This window comes from Rhineura floridana, chromosome 15 (genome assembly GCF_030035675.1).
Source record: "Rhineura floridana isolate rRhiFlo1 chromosome 15, rRhiFlo1.hap2, whole genome shotgun sequence".
In the NCBI taxonomy this organism is placed as follows: Eukaryota; Metazoa; Chordata; class Lepidosauria; order Squamata; family Rhineuridae; genus Rhineura; species Rhineura floridana.
Window position 1 is genome coordinate 34,551,688 of NC_084494.1, and position 14,765 is coordinate 34,566,452.

The following is a 14,765-nucleotide window of genomic DNA, read 5'->3' on the forward strand; positions in this document are numbered from 1 at the left end:
CTTGATGAAAGAAAGGCAGGTTAGAAATGTAACGTAGATGGATAGATAGATAAATAAATGCCACAAGTGTGCGCCAGGCTGAGAGAGCAGGAGCTCTGCCGCAGCATACAGTCTTGTGGAAACCATTTCTCCTTCCCCTTTTATCCTTTGTGCCCCAGGTGTTTGGTCCATCATGGTTGTACGAGGACTCTCGGGAGAAGAGCAGAGCACATAGCCCCACTGGACATCCCTGTCGTCCCCCCCAACACACACATACACACCACAGCCTTAAGTAATGTGTCCCTTCTCTCTGCCCCACAGTGAGCTGGACTACTACGACTCTCCCAGCGTCAATGCCCGGTGCCAGAAGATTTGTGACCAGTGGGACTCGCTAGGATCCTTGACCCACACACGAAGGGAAGCCTTGGAGGTGAGTGGGAAGGCTCCTGAGACTTGCCTTGGGATTGGGTGGAGGGGAGGGGGCAGCCGGCACTGCGTAGTGAGACCTGATGCCACCCCATGTGCCTCCTCTGTGCAGAAAACTGAGAAGCAGCTGGAGACCATTGACCAGCTCCACTTGGAGTATGCCAAGAGGGCAGCGCCCTTCAACAACTGGATGGAGAGCGCCATGGAGGACCTGCAGGACATGTTCATCGTCCACACCATCGAGGAGATCGAGGTAAGAGGGGGCCAAGGGCCACAGGCCAAGGGCAGCTGGGACATGCCAGTTGCTCTGTAATACACCTGTGCATTGCAAACAGATCGCTTTTCATTTCCTATGACGGGTAATTGCTAACTTTGACGACCTCGCTGGGTTTCAGACTTGTACGGAATTAGCGAAGTCTTCGTTTCTACCTGCAGCACTTGTTTTCCCCTTTTCTTCCAGGGCCTGATTGCAGCCCACGACCAGTTCAAATCCACCCTGCCCGATGCAGACAAAGAGCGCGAGGCCATCCTGGGTATCCAGAGCGAAGCCCAGAGGATCGCAGACTACAATAACATCAAACTCTCCGGGAACAACCCTTACACGTCTGTCACTCCGCAGATCATCAACTCCAAGTGGGAAAGGGTGCGTGGAGATATCTGCGCTGTCCAGGCTGGGGTTGTAGATCCATTTGATCATCCAGACAAGAGTACTTGGGGGCGGGGGGAGAGAAAGAGGGAGCAGTTGGCATGACACATAGCTAGCTTGCCTAGTGGGAGGCGCTGAGGCTGATTATTATTATTTATTAATATTTATTGCATTTATATCCCACTCTTTTCACGAAGGAGCCCATGAGGGCGAATGTAGCGGAACAATTTAACAGCATCAAAAAGAAAAGCATTCTTTTTTATTGTTGTTATGTAGAGGTGAGGGCTGACTTTGGCCCAGGAGCCTCCAGTTATTTATTTATTTATTAAATAAATAAAATAAATAAATAAATCCAGTTATCAATCAATAACCTACATTTTGCCTGCCATTTTTATTTACATAGCATCCTCCCCCACACACACCGTCTTGTCACTCTTGCAATTTATTTAACTTTTTTTTTTATTTAACAAAATTTATTTACTGCTTGAATGTAAAGACCTCTAAGTGGTTTACAAAAGACCTTTAATTTACCAATAAAACAGTTAAAGACAAGCAATTAAAGCATATTTAAAACAATGAAAACAGCTACTAAAAAGATTAAAAGAGATCAACATCTATGTGTCTGGAAAGGATAGCCTAAACAGAAGAGTTTTAGGCAGGCTCTGAAAGGAATATAGCGAAGGCTCCTGCTTGATGTCAGTAGGCAGGAAATTCCAAAGAGTAGGTGCTGCCACGCTAAATTCTAAAAACAGTTTTAAAACTTTCCAAAATACGGTTATAGTTTAAAAACATTGTTCTATCCCGTGATCTCTGTGTTGCCAGGAACAGTCCCCTTCAGGCATCCAACACCTGGGTAAACAGGAATGTTTTCAACTTCCTCCTGAAAGTCAGTAGTGATGGAGACAGATGCACCTCGTTGGGAAGGGCATTCCACAAACAGAGAGCTACCACTGAAAAGGCCCGCAAATAAAATTGTGGTTCAAATTGTGGTTCTCTTTTCCTTTTATTTGGAGCAGGTCCAGCAGCTGGTGCCGAAGCGGGACCACGCCCTGCAGGACGAGCAGAGCAAGCAGCAGTCCAACGAACACTTGCGCCGACAGTTTGCCAGCCAGGCCAACATTGTGGGGCCCTGGATCCAGACCAAAATGGAGGTGAGAGGCTCTACTCCCTATTCCCTGTCCCGGGAGGATTTGGAGTAGGGTTGCCAGGCTCAGGGCCTGAGACTGATCCTGTATCTTTAGGAGAAGAGAAAGTCAGCCAAGTGCAGGTGCTCTTGCAACACTGTAATGAGAAAAACCACAAGGTGGAATTCTCCCTTCCCCCTGCACAACTTTTAAAGATACAGAAGACCTTTTGGAGGCCGGGCCTGGCAACCAAGGGATCTTCTGTATCTTTAAAAGTTGTGCAGGGGGAAGGGAGAATTCCACCTTGTGGTTTTTCCCATTACAGGGCTGCAACAACACCAGCACTTGGCTGAATTTTCTCTTCTCCTAAAGATACAGGATCAGTCTCAGGCCAAGGACCTGGCAACCCTAATTTGGAGAGGAGTGGAGAGAAGAGGATCTGGAAACTGGTGTCATGTAGGCAGCTAAGAGCTGGAGCTCTGAGCCAGGAAGTGCCCACTTTAAATCCCTCATGATAGCCGCAAGCTACTATTCTGGAGGTGTGTGTGTGTGAGACACGTTTAATGTGAGCTGCCCCTCCTGCTTGAAAAGGGTGGGGTAAATGGACCTGAAGGCTAAACATCAGGTGGAATTGATGCTTGTTCGGTCCACCCGCTCTGATATGACTCCTCCCTCCCCCCCCCCCCCCCCGGTCAGGAGATCGGACGCATCTCCATCGAGATGAACGGGACCCTGGAAGACCAGCTGAACCACCTCAAGCAGTACGAGCAGAGCATTGTGGATTACAAGCCCAACATTGACATCCTGGAGCAGCAGCACCAGCTCATCCAAGAGGCGCTCATCTTCGACAACAAGCACACCAACTACACCATGGAGGTGAGGGCAGTGCAGGAAGCTGGCCGAGCGTCCGGCCGGCCTGTGTTTCTGGTGTCCTGCATGCGGAAAGGGGAGGCGGGGAGCACAGATAACAGCCGGGCTTGAAATGCGCAGGGTGAGGAACTCTTCTTTTCTGGCTCGCTGTGTTTCTGCTTCTCTTGCTGGAAGAGTGGTGCTCGAAAATGGGGTTCCTGTATCAAAGCCCCACTTGGCGTCCACACGCAGCTCTCCAGCACTTTCAGCTCTCAGCATTAGGGTGGTTCGCTCCACCCTGGACACGGGATAAGCAGGGAGGAGGTTTAGAAAACCCAAGGGCAACTTTCCCCAAGCTGGTGGCCTCCGGACGTTTGGACCACAACTCCCATCAGCCCCGGCCAGCTGATGGGAGTTGTGGTCCAAACCATCCAGAGGCCACCAGCTTGGACAAGGCTGCCTTAGAAATGCCCTGGTGTCACCTGGCTAGGCTTTTGGGGAAGCAGTTGGGGTAGACTTGGGTGCATTAGAAAAACGCAACACAGTTGCTCTGTTAGAAACATTAGTCAAAGAATAGATGCATAAACAGCAGCAGTCGCGCAATGCCAGTGTTGAAGCCATGCAGGAATGTCAACAACAGCAGCGTTGAAAGCGTTTCGAGTCCAGGAGGAGTCCCTGTGCTGCCTGCCAGTTTCAAGGTTTCAGGCTTCTGTTGGCTGGGCTCCTCTTCTGAGGCCCTTTTGCTGTGGAAAGGAGCAAGGCTTTGAATAATAACAGTAATAATAAGAGTTTCTTATCCGTCCTTCACCATCGTGTCCCAGGGCAGGTTACAACAATTAAAAATTCAATATTAACATGCAATATTAAAAACAGTTTAAAACAAATTATAATATTGTAACTAAATACATGTTAATGCAAAATGGAAATAAAAATAAATTAAACAAAACAAATTACAGTCACAGGACTAGGGTGCCAAAGGGTAAAAAGGACAGTGTATCATGAAGGTGCCAGATGTGCCTCTGTGGGAAGGAGATTCCACAGCTTAGGGACTGTCATCGAGAATTCTCTCCCCCCCCAAAAAAAATCTTTTGGACTACCAAGGGGGCCCCCTCTGCCAGTCTTAATACCCAAGAGGGTCCGTAGGGAAGGAGGTGGTCTTTGAGATATTTGAGGCCTCGTTTAAAGAGGTTTAAAATCCTAAACCACTAATGTGAACACCTAGAATTGGACCCAGAAATGACCTGGCAACCAGTTTTGGGGGAATCTTCTGGCTTCGGTGTTACCTGTGTAGTCCTTTAGCAAGCAACCCTTAGAAATCCTCATCGCTCTGTAATGGATCTTAGTTCCTGAGTATATATTCAGCAGAGACCCAGTGTGGCGTAATGGTTAGAGTGTTGGACTACGACTTGGGAAACCAAGGTTCGAATCCCCACACAGCCATGAAGCTCACTGGGTAACCTTGGGCCGGTCACTGCCTGTCAGCCTCAGAGGAAGGCAATGGTAAACCACCTCTGAATACCGTGAAAACCCTATTCACAGGGTCGCCATAAGTCAGAATCGACTTGAAGGCAGTCCATTTCCATTTCATATATTCAGCGTTTAAGAAGGCAGTACACCAATGGAGATCTGATTGGTGTATTAATCTTGCCTCTTTCCCTGCTCCCACCCCCTCCAACTCCGCTTTCTAGCATATCCGTGTCGGGTGGGAGCAGCTCCTAACCACCATTGCCCGGACCATCAACGAAGTAGAGAACCAAATCCTTACCCGGGACGCCAAAGGGATCAGCCAAGAGCAGATGCAGGAGTTCCGGGCCTCCTTCAACCACTTCGATAAGGTAACCTGGTCTCAGTGTTGGGCCATCCATACCATGGAGCAACCAGAAGTAGTTGCTTCAGGCAACAGATTCCTCTGTGTGTGCGCGTGCGTGCTACTTTCTTGTCTCCAATTGCCATCATATATATGTCCCAACCTTGCTACCAGAGACAGATGGAGAAATTCTCCTTCCTCATCCCTGACAGAATTGGAAAGCTCTAGAAACAGCTTTTGCTGAAGCCTCTGGCCCTGTTGTCCCTCCCGACACCCAGACCAGGCAGGCATATGAATTGTCTGGCCAAAGGAAACCAGCTGGGCCTTATTGTGTTGGCATGTAAAACAGAGGAATTTGGGGATTCCTTGGAAGAAGCCGGTGTGCTTTTTTCGTGGATCCCTCTTCCTCTCTCAGCTAGTCCCATGCATTGCCATTTTTTATTTTTTCACCTGTGAATCATTCTCCATCTCCTAACGCACAAGCCCATCTATGTCGAAGCAGTGCATATGCAGTTGCCTGCGCTCGTTGCTGAGGTTTTAACGGAACCGGGGGTGACATGTGAAAGTTCTGTCTCTCATGGGTGCCCCAGCCGGATCCTTGGACAAGAGCGTCCAAAGGGCTCCTCCCTCCCACCCAGGCGCTTCCCCCCAAAGCAGCCAAGTGTTGGAACTAACGGCGTCTCTTTTCCCCTCCGCTCCCCCTCCCTTGTCGTGTGTGCCCGCGGGCCTCCCCGCCCCTCCCTCCTTCCCTCGATGTGCATGCCGCCCCTCCCTACGCGTGGCCCGGCGGCAGGACCACGGCGGCTCCCTGGGACCCGAGGAGTTCAAAGCCTGCCTCATCAGCTTGGGATACGATGTGGAAAATGACAGACAGGTACCCGATGCCCGTTAACTGCGCAGCCTTCCGGCGATGTTGCTATTAACCAGGTCTCCTTTCTCTCTTCCTTCACCACGTTGTTTCTCCCTGCCCCCCCTCCCCCTTTGTCTCCCTCTGACCATTCTGTTGTTAATGTTTTTTGTATCCGATCCCTGTGCATGTTTCTCCTCCTCCCTCCTGTCCTTGTCTTCTGGCAACATGGCATCTCAATGGCTTTTCCTGACTGACTTTCTCTCTCTCTCTTTCTCTGCGTCCCTTTTCTCCCTCCGTGGGGCTGTTGCTCTTTCCCTCCTTACTCATCTCTACATGCCTTGTCCATCTGCGCCCTCCTCCGCCTCCCCCTCCCTCCTCTTGTTGGCCTCTTGGAATAGAAGCGCACGGGCAGCATGGACGCAGATGACTACCGAGCCCTCCTTATCTCCACAGGATACAGCCTGGTATGCTCTGCCCTCTGCTTTTCCCCCTTCTCTTCCTCCGCTGTCTTTGTTGATGATGATAATGAGGAAACCCTATTGCTACACCTGTCTGTCCTCTGTTGTGACTGGCCCTAATGGGGCAGCGTTCTTTAACCTTGGGGTCCTTGGATGTTGCTGGACTCCAGCTCCCGTTATCCCCAGTCCGCATAGGCAGTGGTCAGGGCTGATGGGAGTTGTAGTCCGGTAGTGTTTGGGGGTCCATAGTTGAAGAGGACTGGCCAAGGAGAGCCAGAGGGTGCGAGTCCAGTGTTATGTCAGGTTGATGTGTAAGGGTGCTGTTAAAGCATTTGCAAGAGATGGACTGATTAGGGTGGAAATACAGGATTACAGGTGGATGGATATTTGCTAGGGATGCTAGCCACTTTATTTATAAGTAGGTCCGCATTTTTTAAAATATATATATATATATTATTTAGCAAACTGCCAAAAGCGTCTTTTGAAAGTGATCCAAGGCAGTGGGAGAGAACATGGAATATTATAACTAAAATGCACCAGTTCTTTTGGGAAGGAAAGGCCATTTTTATTATTTTTCCTCTGTTGCCTAATGTGGTAACACCTCAGAATCACAAGTGTGATCCTGATCTCACAGCCCCATCTGTTAAAAATGGACTCAGCCGATCATTCAGCCTAAAGCTTTAAACCGATCTACCAGCTGAATGTCCTAATGTTGGCTGATGGGGGAGCGCTGGTTGGGGAGGCTGTACTGTGGGAGGGAAGAGAGTGTCCTTTTGGTAGAGTGGGGATGGCTGATGGTGGCTTTGTTTTTACACTTCTGAACACGGTTCAGAGTGCTGGTTTTGACCTATAAAGCTGTTTACGGCTCGGGACTCCAGTATCTCTTGAAAAGCCTCTCATGATATGAACCTACCTGGAGCCTTAGATCTTCTGAGGCCTTTCTCCAGGTTCCCCATCTATTGAATGCGCTCCCCTGTTGAGGTCCACCTGGCATCTTCATTGACATCTTTTTAGTGCCAGGTAAAGATGTACTGTTTTTTTCCCAGGCATTTGATAGACTGAGATTATGTTGTCTGTTATTAATATGCTGCCAACGCTTCCTGGGGGGTTATTATTTTGTTTTTATAACATGGTACTTTAATATTGTTGCAAGTCGCTTGGAGATCTTTGGGTGGCAGGAGACTAATACATCTAATTAATAATAATAATAATAATCCTTGTGGGAGGGGAATGAGAAATCAGGTTGGCCCCGTCCCTGCTAAGTTTCAGGTGCCCAATTCACATGGCTTTATTTCAGGAGGCGTTTGCACCGCAAATGCTGTTCTGATGCTTTATTCTCCATTGTTTTCATTCATAATCCGTATGTTTAAAGCCCATGGCTTCCTCCAAAGAATCCTTGGGGCTGTAGTTTTACCCTCACAGAGCTATAGGTCCCACCACCCTTAACAAACTACAGTTCCCAGGATTCTTGGAGGGGAAGCCATGTGCATTAAATATATGGTGTCTGTATATTGTATGTATTTATCTTTTATAAGCCACTTCGAGACCAAGATGAGGTGAAAAGCACGGTATCTTTAAAAACAAACAAACCATCAGTAGTACTACATAGGAAACTGCCTGCTTGTCCAGTCCATCTAACTCAGCCTTCTTTAGTCTGGTGCCTTCCAGATGATGCTGGTGTTCAGTCATCCTGACCCATCTGGAGGGAGCTAGGTTGAGGAAAGACTGATCTCACCACTATCATTGTGTGCTCTGACTGTCAGCGGATCTCTGAGGCAAAGGATCTAAGGCAAAGAGAGGTCTTTCCCATTTCCTGCTATCTGATCCTGGAAATGGCCGGGACCAGAGGAAGACCTTCTGCATGCAGGTGCTCGGCCAGTGAGCTACTGTTCCTCCTTAGTGTAACACTGTAACCTTCACTGGGAGGCTCAGAGGAGAAGTACGTGGCAATTTAGCCTAGGAAAGCAAAGGCATAAGCGAAAAGGATCCGGGGCCAAGGATGTAATTCCTAACACTGCAGAATTCCCTGTCATCCAACTTGTTATCGGACAGCAATACAGATGAATTCAGAGAACCACAGAGATGGGACACCAGGAAGACTTCTTAAAGCAATGCAGCTGGTCATTTCGACACTTTGACATGTCGCAGGTGGCAGCTGACTTTTCCAGAAATGTGACAAGTTCCAGCCTCTGCCACGCATGCTTATCAGAATGGCCTTAGCTGCTTGCTATATTTTTGCCAGAAAAGTTGAATGCCTTTCTCTCCTCTCTCCACTGCCCCTTCTTAGGGAGATGCAGAATTCAACCGGATCATGAGTGTCGTGGATCCCAACAACAGCGGTGTTGTAACTTTCCAAGCCTTCATTGACTTCATGTCCCGGGAGACCACTGACACAGACACGGCTGACCAGGTCATTGCCTCCTTCAAGGTCCTGGCCGGAGACAAGGTGAGCTCCACAAGGAAGGAGGCTGGGGAGAGATCTGTGTACTCTAACCAGGGGCTTCCTCAGTCGCGGTTTCTGTCTGCTGCCCTGCAGCTTTCATTAGTATGGGGTGTAATTTTAGGGTGGGGTGGGTGGAGAAAGCATGGATTCCCCTAATACGACCCAGAATTCCACCACGAGAGAATCTCAGCTTTCCTTTTTCAAACAAAAGCCATTTCTAGCTGTTAAGGTTGAAAAGGTGTGCTTGAAAGTTCTCGTATCTCAAAAGCCAAAGGAGTAGCTGAAGAAGTTTGGAGCCAGGGGCTTCAGGAACACCTTGCTGCTCCCCAACAGTATCAAATAAATCACACGGGGTAAGGGAGACCGTGCATATTCGTGTGAATTTTGGCTGATTTTCAGACAAGTTGCAGAATGTGGGTTATTTCCATGCAGAATTTAGAATCCTCTTAAAAGTGCAGAGCACTCAGCCTTCCATGACCTTTTGATACGAGAGATGAATTTTAGAATCCCTCGTCTGCTTGAAATTGGTTTGCACCTCCCCCAAAGGCCTTCCCCTTTCCCCAGAGTGTTATCCCAGTGCTCCTGGATTGAACCCCGGTGGGCACAAGCTCACGGAGGCCTCTGCTCTCCTCCCCCCCCCCCCAATTCAGAACTACATCACAGCAGAGGAGCTGCGGCGAGAGCTTCCCCCAGACCAGGCTGAGTACTGCATTGCCCGCATGGCACCTTACCAGGGTCCTGATGCCATCCCCGGGGCCCTCGACTACAAGTCTTTCTCCACGGCGCTGTATGGAGAGAGTGACCTGTGAGGCGGAGCTGGAGGCAGCGGCGACGGCGGCAACAGCAAGCACTGGCGCTTCTTTGGAAGGAAGGGGGGAGCAAAAGTTTGATTTTTTTTCCCTCCCCACACTGTGTTCCCTCTCTCTCTCCCTCTCTCTCTCTCTCTCCCTCCCTCCCTCCCTCTCTCTCTCTCTCTCATACACGCACACACAGAGCAATGGGGACATTGCCCTTTCTCCGAAGACAGAAAGCTGCCTCTGCGCTGGGAGACCCTGGGAGCTGCCCTGTGTAACGGCTCCTCCCCACCCCACCCCCGCCTTGCCCACCATTGCATATTCTGCAAACACTGCTACCTATGCAACAGTCGTTATTCTTTCCTTTCCCAAATTCCGGAGCAGCAGGGAAGCTTGGCCTCTCCTTATTCTCCATGGCATTTGCAAGGGAGGGGGAGAAGGGCAAGTTCCTAGGGCCATTCAGTGACGGGAAAGAGTCCAGGAAGCATCCCAGTAGTCGCGCTTCAGATGGCTATTTTTGTTATATATAGATCCCATTCTATTTTTCCCCCTGCTGATGTTAACTGGGCGCTCTGGTGGTGGGTGTGGGCTGGAGAATCCGACTGTTGGCTGGCATGTTCTCTGAAGCTGGGTCCCTTCCCCCCACCCCCAACATCACTTGGGGTCGCTCTCTTTTAATTTATGTGTCTGGGTAGCCAAAGCTCTAGCCTTGGGTCCATGGTGCGTTGACACCCTGTGTGATCCAGATCCAGAGGACTGCTGGGATCCACTTTCTTGCTTTCTCTTTTTAATGCAGAACCTGGATACCTCATTCCTTTTCCAGATCCTTTAGCTAGCTGTGCTAGGCAGTTTGGGCAGAGCCTCTCTCTCTTCCCCCCATAACACCTGCCCGCCACTTTACATCCTTTAGCAATGCAAACACGCCCCAGAGGTGGGCACTTTTGGACTTCTGATCCAAACTCACAATTTCTGCACAGGCAAGTGATGCTATTAGTTTGACTCAGAAGGGCTTGTCATGTCAGACCGAGACGGCTCCTGTAATCAGCACCCTCTTTATTCGCATCCTGATTGGGTTCACATCTGTCTTTTGTCCCTCACTTGCTTTTGAAGAAATTGGTTGCCTTCCAATTTGGGGCTAGGCTATTTGGAGGGGAGAGCGGGCGGGTTGTGTGTGTGGAGAGGGTGGTTGGGGTCTGGGAAGGGCGTGTTTGCCTTGTTGCATTTCCCAGACTGAGCCCATGAGTGTGGAGGCAGTGCCTCTCCTCAAATCTCTTGCTGTTGGCTGCTGCTTCTTCCCTGACGCTTAGAGGAGAAGCCAAACCTTTTTGCAAAGAGGATCTGCCTGTCGGACACTTCCATCCTCTTTCACACGCTCGGCCTGTCTCCGGTTTTATAAATCCACAGACACCCTTCCTTTCCTCCCTACTTGGCAAGTCACCCAAAGCCACTTCTGTAACCATGTTTGGAAGTAACATTTATCTTAGCAATACTGGCACAATTTTGTGGGTGAAGCACATGAACAAGGCTGGTAGTTTATGAGAAGCAGATTCATAGATGCAAGGAGGAAGGGGTTTGAACTTCCTCAAGTAGGGAAGAATGTTCCTAGGAGCTGGACATCAGTCTTAAAAGCAGGTTGCCCCCCCCCCGGGGGGAATAGATTTGCCTTGTTTCCACTTTTCGACACTATGGGGGTTGTGTGTGCTGGTGTGTTGGAGTGGGGAGCGAGGTTGTTGATTGAACGGGGATCATAAATAACTACAGGTGCTTTTGGAAGGAGATCTTGATTGGCATCTGGAAAGAAGGGGAGAACCCCAAGATCTTGTTTGGCAGCATCCTTAGCCTGTGGTTGACCCAGGCAGGATATCAGGCTGCAAAATGGGATGGGAGCCCAAAGCAGTAAAACCTCTTTCGGGGTGCCTCAGGCTGATTGGTTCCCTCCTCCTTCTTGCCCGTAGGACAGGAGCGACTCACTCATTCAGTCTTCCTCTTTTCCGCCTCACTCTGTACAACCTTTAAAAATCCATTGCTTCACTGCTTTATATATATATTATATATATATATATATCTATTTTTTTGTAATTTCTTCATCATGGTGCAGGGTTTTCTGAGGACCAAATTTAAACGAAAGAGAACCTTGCAGAGGTCTTTTTTTAAAAAATGAGAGAAATTAAAAACACGGCAAACTCTTGCAATTTAATAACATCCAGATTTATTATTAAATATATATATATACATCTAGCATCGTATATTGCCGACAGGTGGTGTGTGTTTGTTTTTTTGGTCTTTTTCCTTTTATCATGTCATTAAAGTTACAGCTGACTGTAGCACTGGAGAAACTGTCACATTCCCACACCTTTTTTTTTTTTTTTTTGGCATCTTTTTCATTTCGGTTCTGTCTTTGTTGTTGGAGAAGGTTTCACTTATTTTATTGCGTTTGCTACTGGATGCCTACCCTGCAGAGGACAGGCACTTCAGCCAATAGGGAGTAGCCGGCTTCTGTCTGTGTCTGTTCCTCATCAAGTCTGTTCTACAACTTCCAAGCTTTCCGGGGAAACCAGCCCTCCTCCCTCTTGGGAACAAGTCAATAAAATGTAATATTTTTAAGGATGATTTCTCTTTTGTCATTCTTCCCCACAGCTTCCCTCTTCTCTGCATTTGCCTTTCCCCAGTGACTGTTTTAATGCATTCCCACAAAGCCGCCTTACACCATCAGAACACTGAGCTATTAGGGCCAACCGCACCATTAGGCAGAATGGAGCACCCAATGCTAGCCTGCTCCCCTCTTAGAAACATAGGAAGCTGCCATATACTGAGTCAGACCAATGGTCCATCATCTAGCTCAGTATTGTCTACACTGGCTGGCAGCAGCTCTCCAGGATATCAGGCAGGAGTCTCTCCCAGCACTACCTGGAGATGCCAGGGATTGAACCTGGGACCTTCTGCACGCAAGGCACATGCTCTACCACTGCTATCTCATTGCCAGTCTTGAAGTAAGATTAGACTGCCGATCTGGTCAACACGGCACTGGGCAGGTATCCTCTTGTCTGCCTTAGGCAGCAAAATGTCTCAGGCCAGCTCTGCAGACTGGCAGTGGTTCTTCAAGGATTCAGACACGCATCTTTCCCATGCTGCTACCCGAGATGCTTTTTGAGAAGTAGGGAATAACTTGGACCCACCTACCTGTGCTATGCCACTGAGCCACAGCCCACTGGAAAAGGTGGGAGATCTGCTCATGGATCTACTGTGTCACATCCAGTTTTGTGCACACGTGCTGTTTCTTCCAGTTTTGGGAATAGAGAAGTGGGTTATTGCTCATACCTAGAAACGCCTCCCGTGTGCGCGCGCTGTAAAGAGCCCTGCCAGCCTTGCTTTTGTCCTGAGTTTAAACAGTTGGGAGAAGGTGAACGTGTAGCTCTCCCCTACCCCAGGGTTCTGTGGAGCTCAGTCTCCTAAGACTTAAAAGGGCAGAAGACGCACTGGTAAGGTGTGATGGTTCATCCCAGGCGAATGACTGAATGAATGGCAAATAGGCCCTCTGCTGTGTGGACTTCTCTGCAAGCTCATGTTCATTCTGGTGTCAGAATATAATTCTTTTTTGGGGAGGGGAAACTTTTAAGATAGTTCTGCAGACCACAAACCTAAAATTCTAACACTGGAACCTGGTTCAGGAGAGAACCATTTTTCTCCCTGGTTGATATATAGCACTCTTGCCCAGCCTGGTGCCTTCAAGATGTTTTTGGACTACAGTTCCCATCATTCCTGACTCTTGCTGGCTGGGTTGATGTGTTCCAAAACATGAGGGCACCAATTTGAGAATAGCTGATTTGTGACTTGGGAAGTATTTCTGAAAACTTTTCTGATCAATCCACGTGGGGGAACAATCTGCCACACACAAATCACATGTCTTTGTCACACAATCATCCACAAACCAGTTTGACTGGAAGGATAAGCTAGATTTCAACTGAACATCTGGGAAAACTTCATAACTGTTAGAGCGGTACAGCAACGGAACCAATGATCTAGGGAGGTGGTGGGCTCCCAACACAGGAGGCCTTCAAGAGGCAGCTGGAGAGCAACCTGTCAGGGATGCTGCCTGTTGGATTCCTGCACTGGGCAGGGGGGTTGGACTCGATGGCCTTACAGGCCCCCTCCAACTCTATGATTCTATGGCTTGGGAGACAAAATCCAGCTTCAACCTCAACCAAGGCGTTTCGACTTCAGTGACTGAAACTGAAATAATCCCACATTCCACGGCTGGCATAAACTGCTGTTAGGGAAGTAATTATCTCCCTCTACGAATGTTACCAGTAGTTTCCTCCACCAAAAAGTGTTAGGTGACTGTTCTCTCCAACCCAACACATTTTCTGAAATGCTAAAAAACCAGCGTTCAAAGCTTGTGTGTGTTTAACGACTTAAATATTGGTAACTTGCTGTTTGTTAATGTTTTCCTACAAACCAATTTACAACCATGTTCACCTTTGGCTCTGGACCATTTTTTCCTCCCTCCTGGGACAGAGAAGGAAGGTGCAAATAGGATTTTATGAGGTTTAGATATATATAGGGCAACTGTTGATATTTTTCAGATGTTTATGTTGATTTTTCAGTTGTTAAAAAAAATGGGATTCCATTGGATATAGCACAGCAATGGGAATGTGGGTTTTGGAAAATGCTAATTCAAATTTTGCAGAAGATAACTGACCAGAGGAGATTAGGACTGACCTAAGACTTTTTAAGCATTTTGGGGGGGATCCAAATGGTACCCTTTCCTGCTCTGTAGAAATCAAAGGTGTAACAGATAATTTTTTCCCTTTTAATTTTGAGATAGTTGTGCTTACTTAATCTGTTGCAGAAAACATCCAAAAGTGTTTATGTCACCTCTCAAAGACAAAACAGTGTTATTACGGCAACCTTTGTGGACTGGTCTAGAATTGCTTTTGCTGCAAAGGCTCTTTTTTAGCTGCTGCTGTTCCTTGGACTGCCTTCAAGTCGATTCCAACTTATGGCAACCCTATGAATAGGATTTTCATGGTAAGCGGTATTCAGAGGGGGTTTACCATCGCCGCCCTCTGAGGCTGAGAGACAGTGACTGGCCCAAGGTCACCCAGTGAGCTTCGTGGCTGTGTGGGGATTCGAACCCAGGTCATAGTCCAACACCTTAACCACACCACACTGGCTGTTGGTTAGCAGCCCTCAAAATCTACCACCTCCCAGGCAGCCCATCTCATCTGCTCACATGGTAGGAACAACTCTGGACCTTAAAGCAAGACTTTTACTATATCATGCGGAGAGGTTTTGAGTGCTCTGTTCCCTTCATTCCCTTCACACAAATACGATTTCATTCTCCATAACTCAAAAGAGAAAAGGTTTTCTCTCTTAATACTAGAACTTG

At 48.3% G+C, this 14,765-nt stretch overlaps 1 protein-coding gene across 5 annotated transcripts in view; it reads left to right on the top strand.

Moving 5' to 3' along the window:
• The window catches only part of ACTN4 (actinin alpha 4), a 107,749-nt gene extending 95,766 nt beyond the window's left edge, over positions 1-11,983 (top strand). For 2 of the 5 annotated variants that reach the window (XM_061597799.1, XM_061597798.1), the window contains exons 13-21: positions 301-409; positions 518-658; positions 866-1,048; positions 2,068-2,202; positions 2,872-3,051; positions 4,713-4,859; positions 6,080-6,145; positions 8,427-8,585; positions 9,233-11,983. In XM_061597799.1, coding sequence (XP_061453783.1) covers positions 301-409; positions 518-658; positions 866-1,048; positions 2,068-2,202; positions 2,872-3,051; positions 4,713-4,859; positions 6,080-6,145; positions 8,427-8,585; positions 9,233-9,391 — 1,279 coding nt within the window. In that variant the 3' untranslated portion in view covers positions 9,392-11,983. Of the gene's footprint in view, positions 1-300; positions 410-517; positions 659-865; positions 1,049-2,067; positions 2,203-2,871; positions 3,052-4,712; positions 4,860-5,624; positions 5,706-6,079; positions 6,146-8,426; positions 8,586-9,232 lie in introns of all 5 variants that reach the window. The other 3 variants (XM_061597797.1, XM_061597796.1, XM_061597800.1) reach the window with 2 other exon arrangements.
• The last annotated feature ends 2,782 nt before the right edge of the window (positions 11,984-14,765 follow it).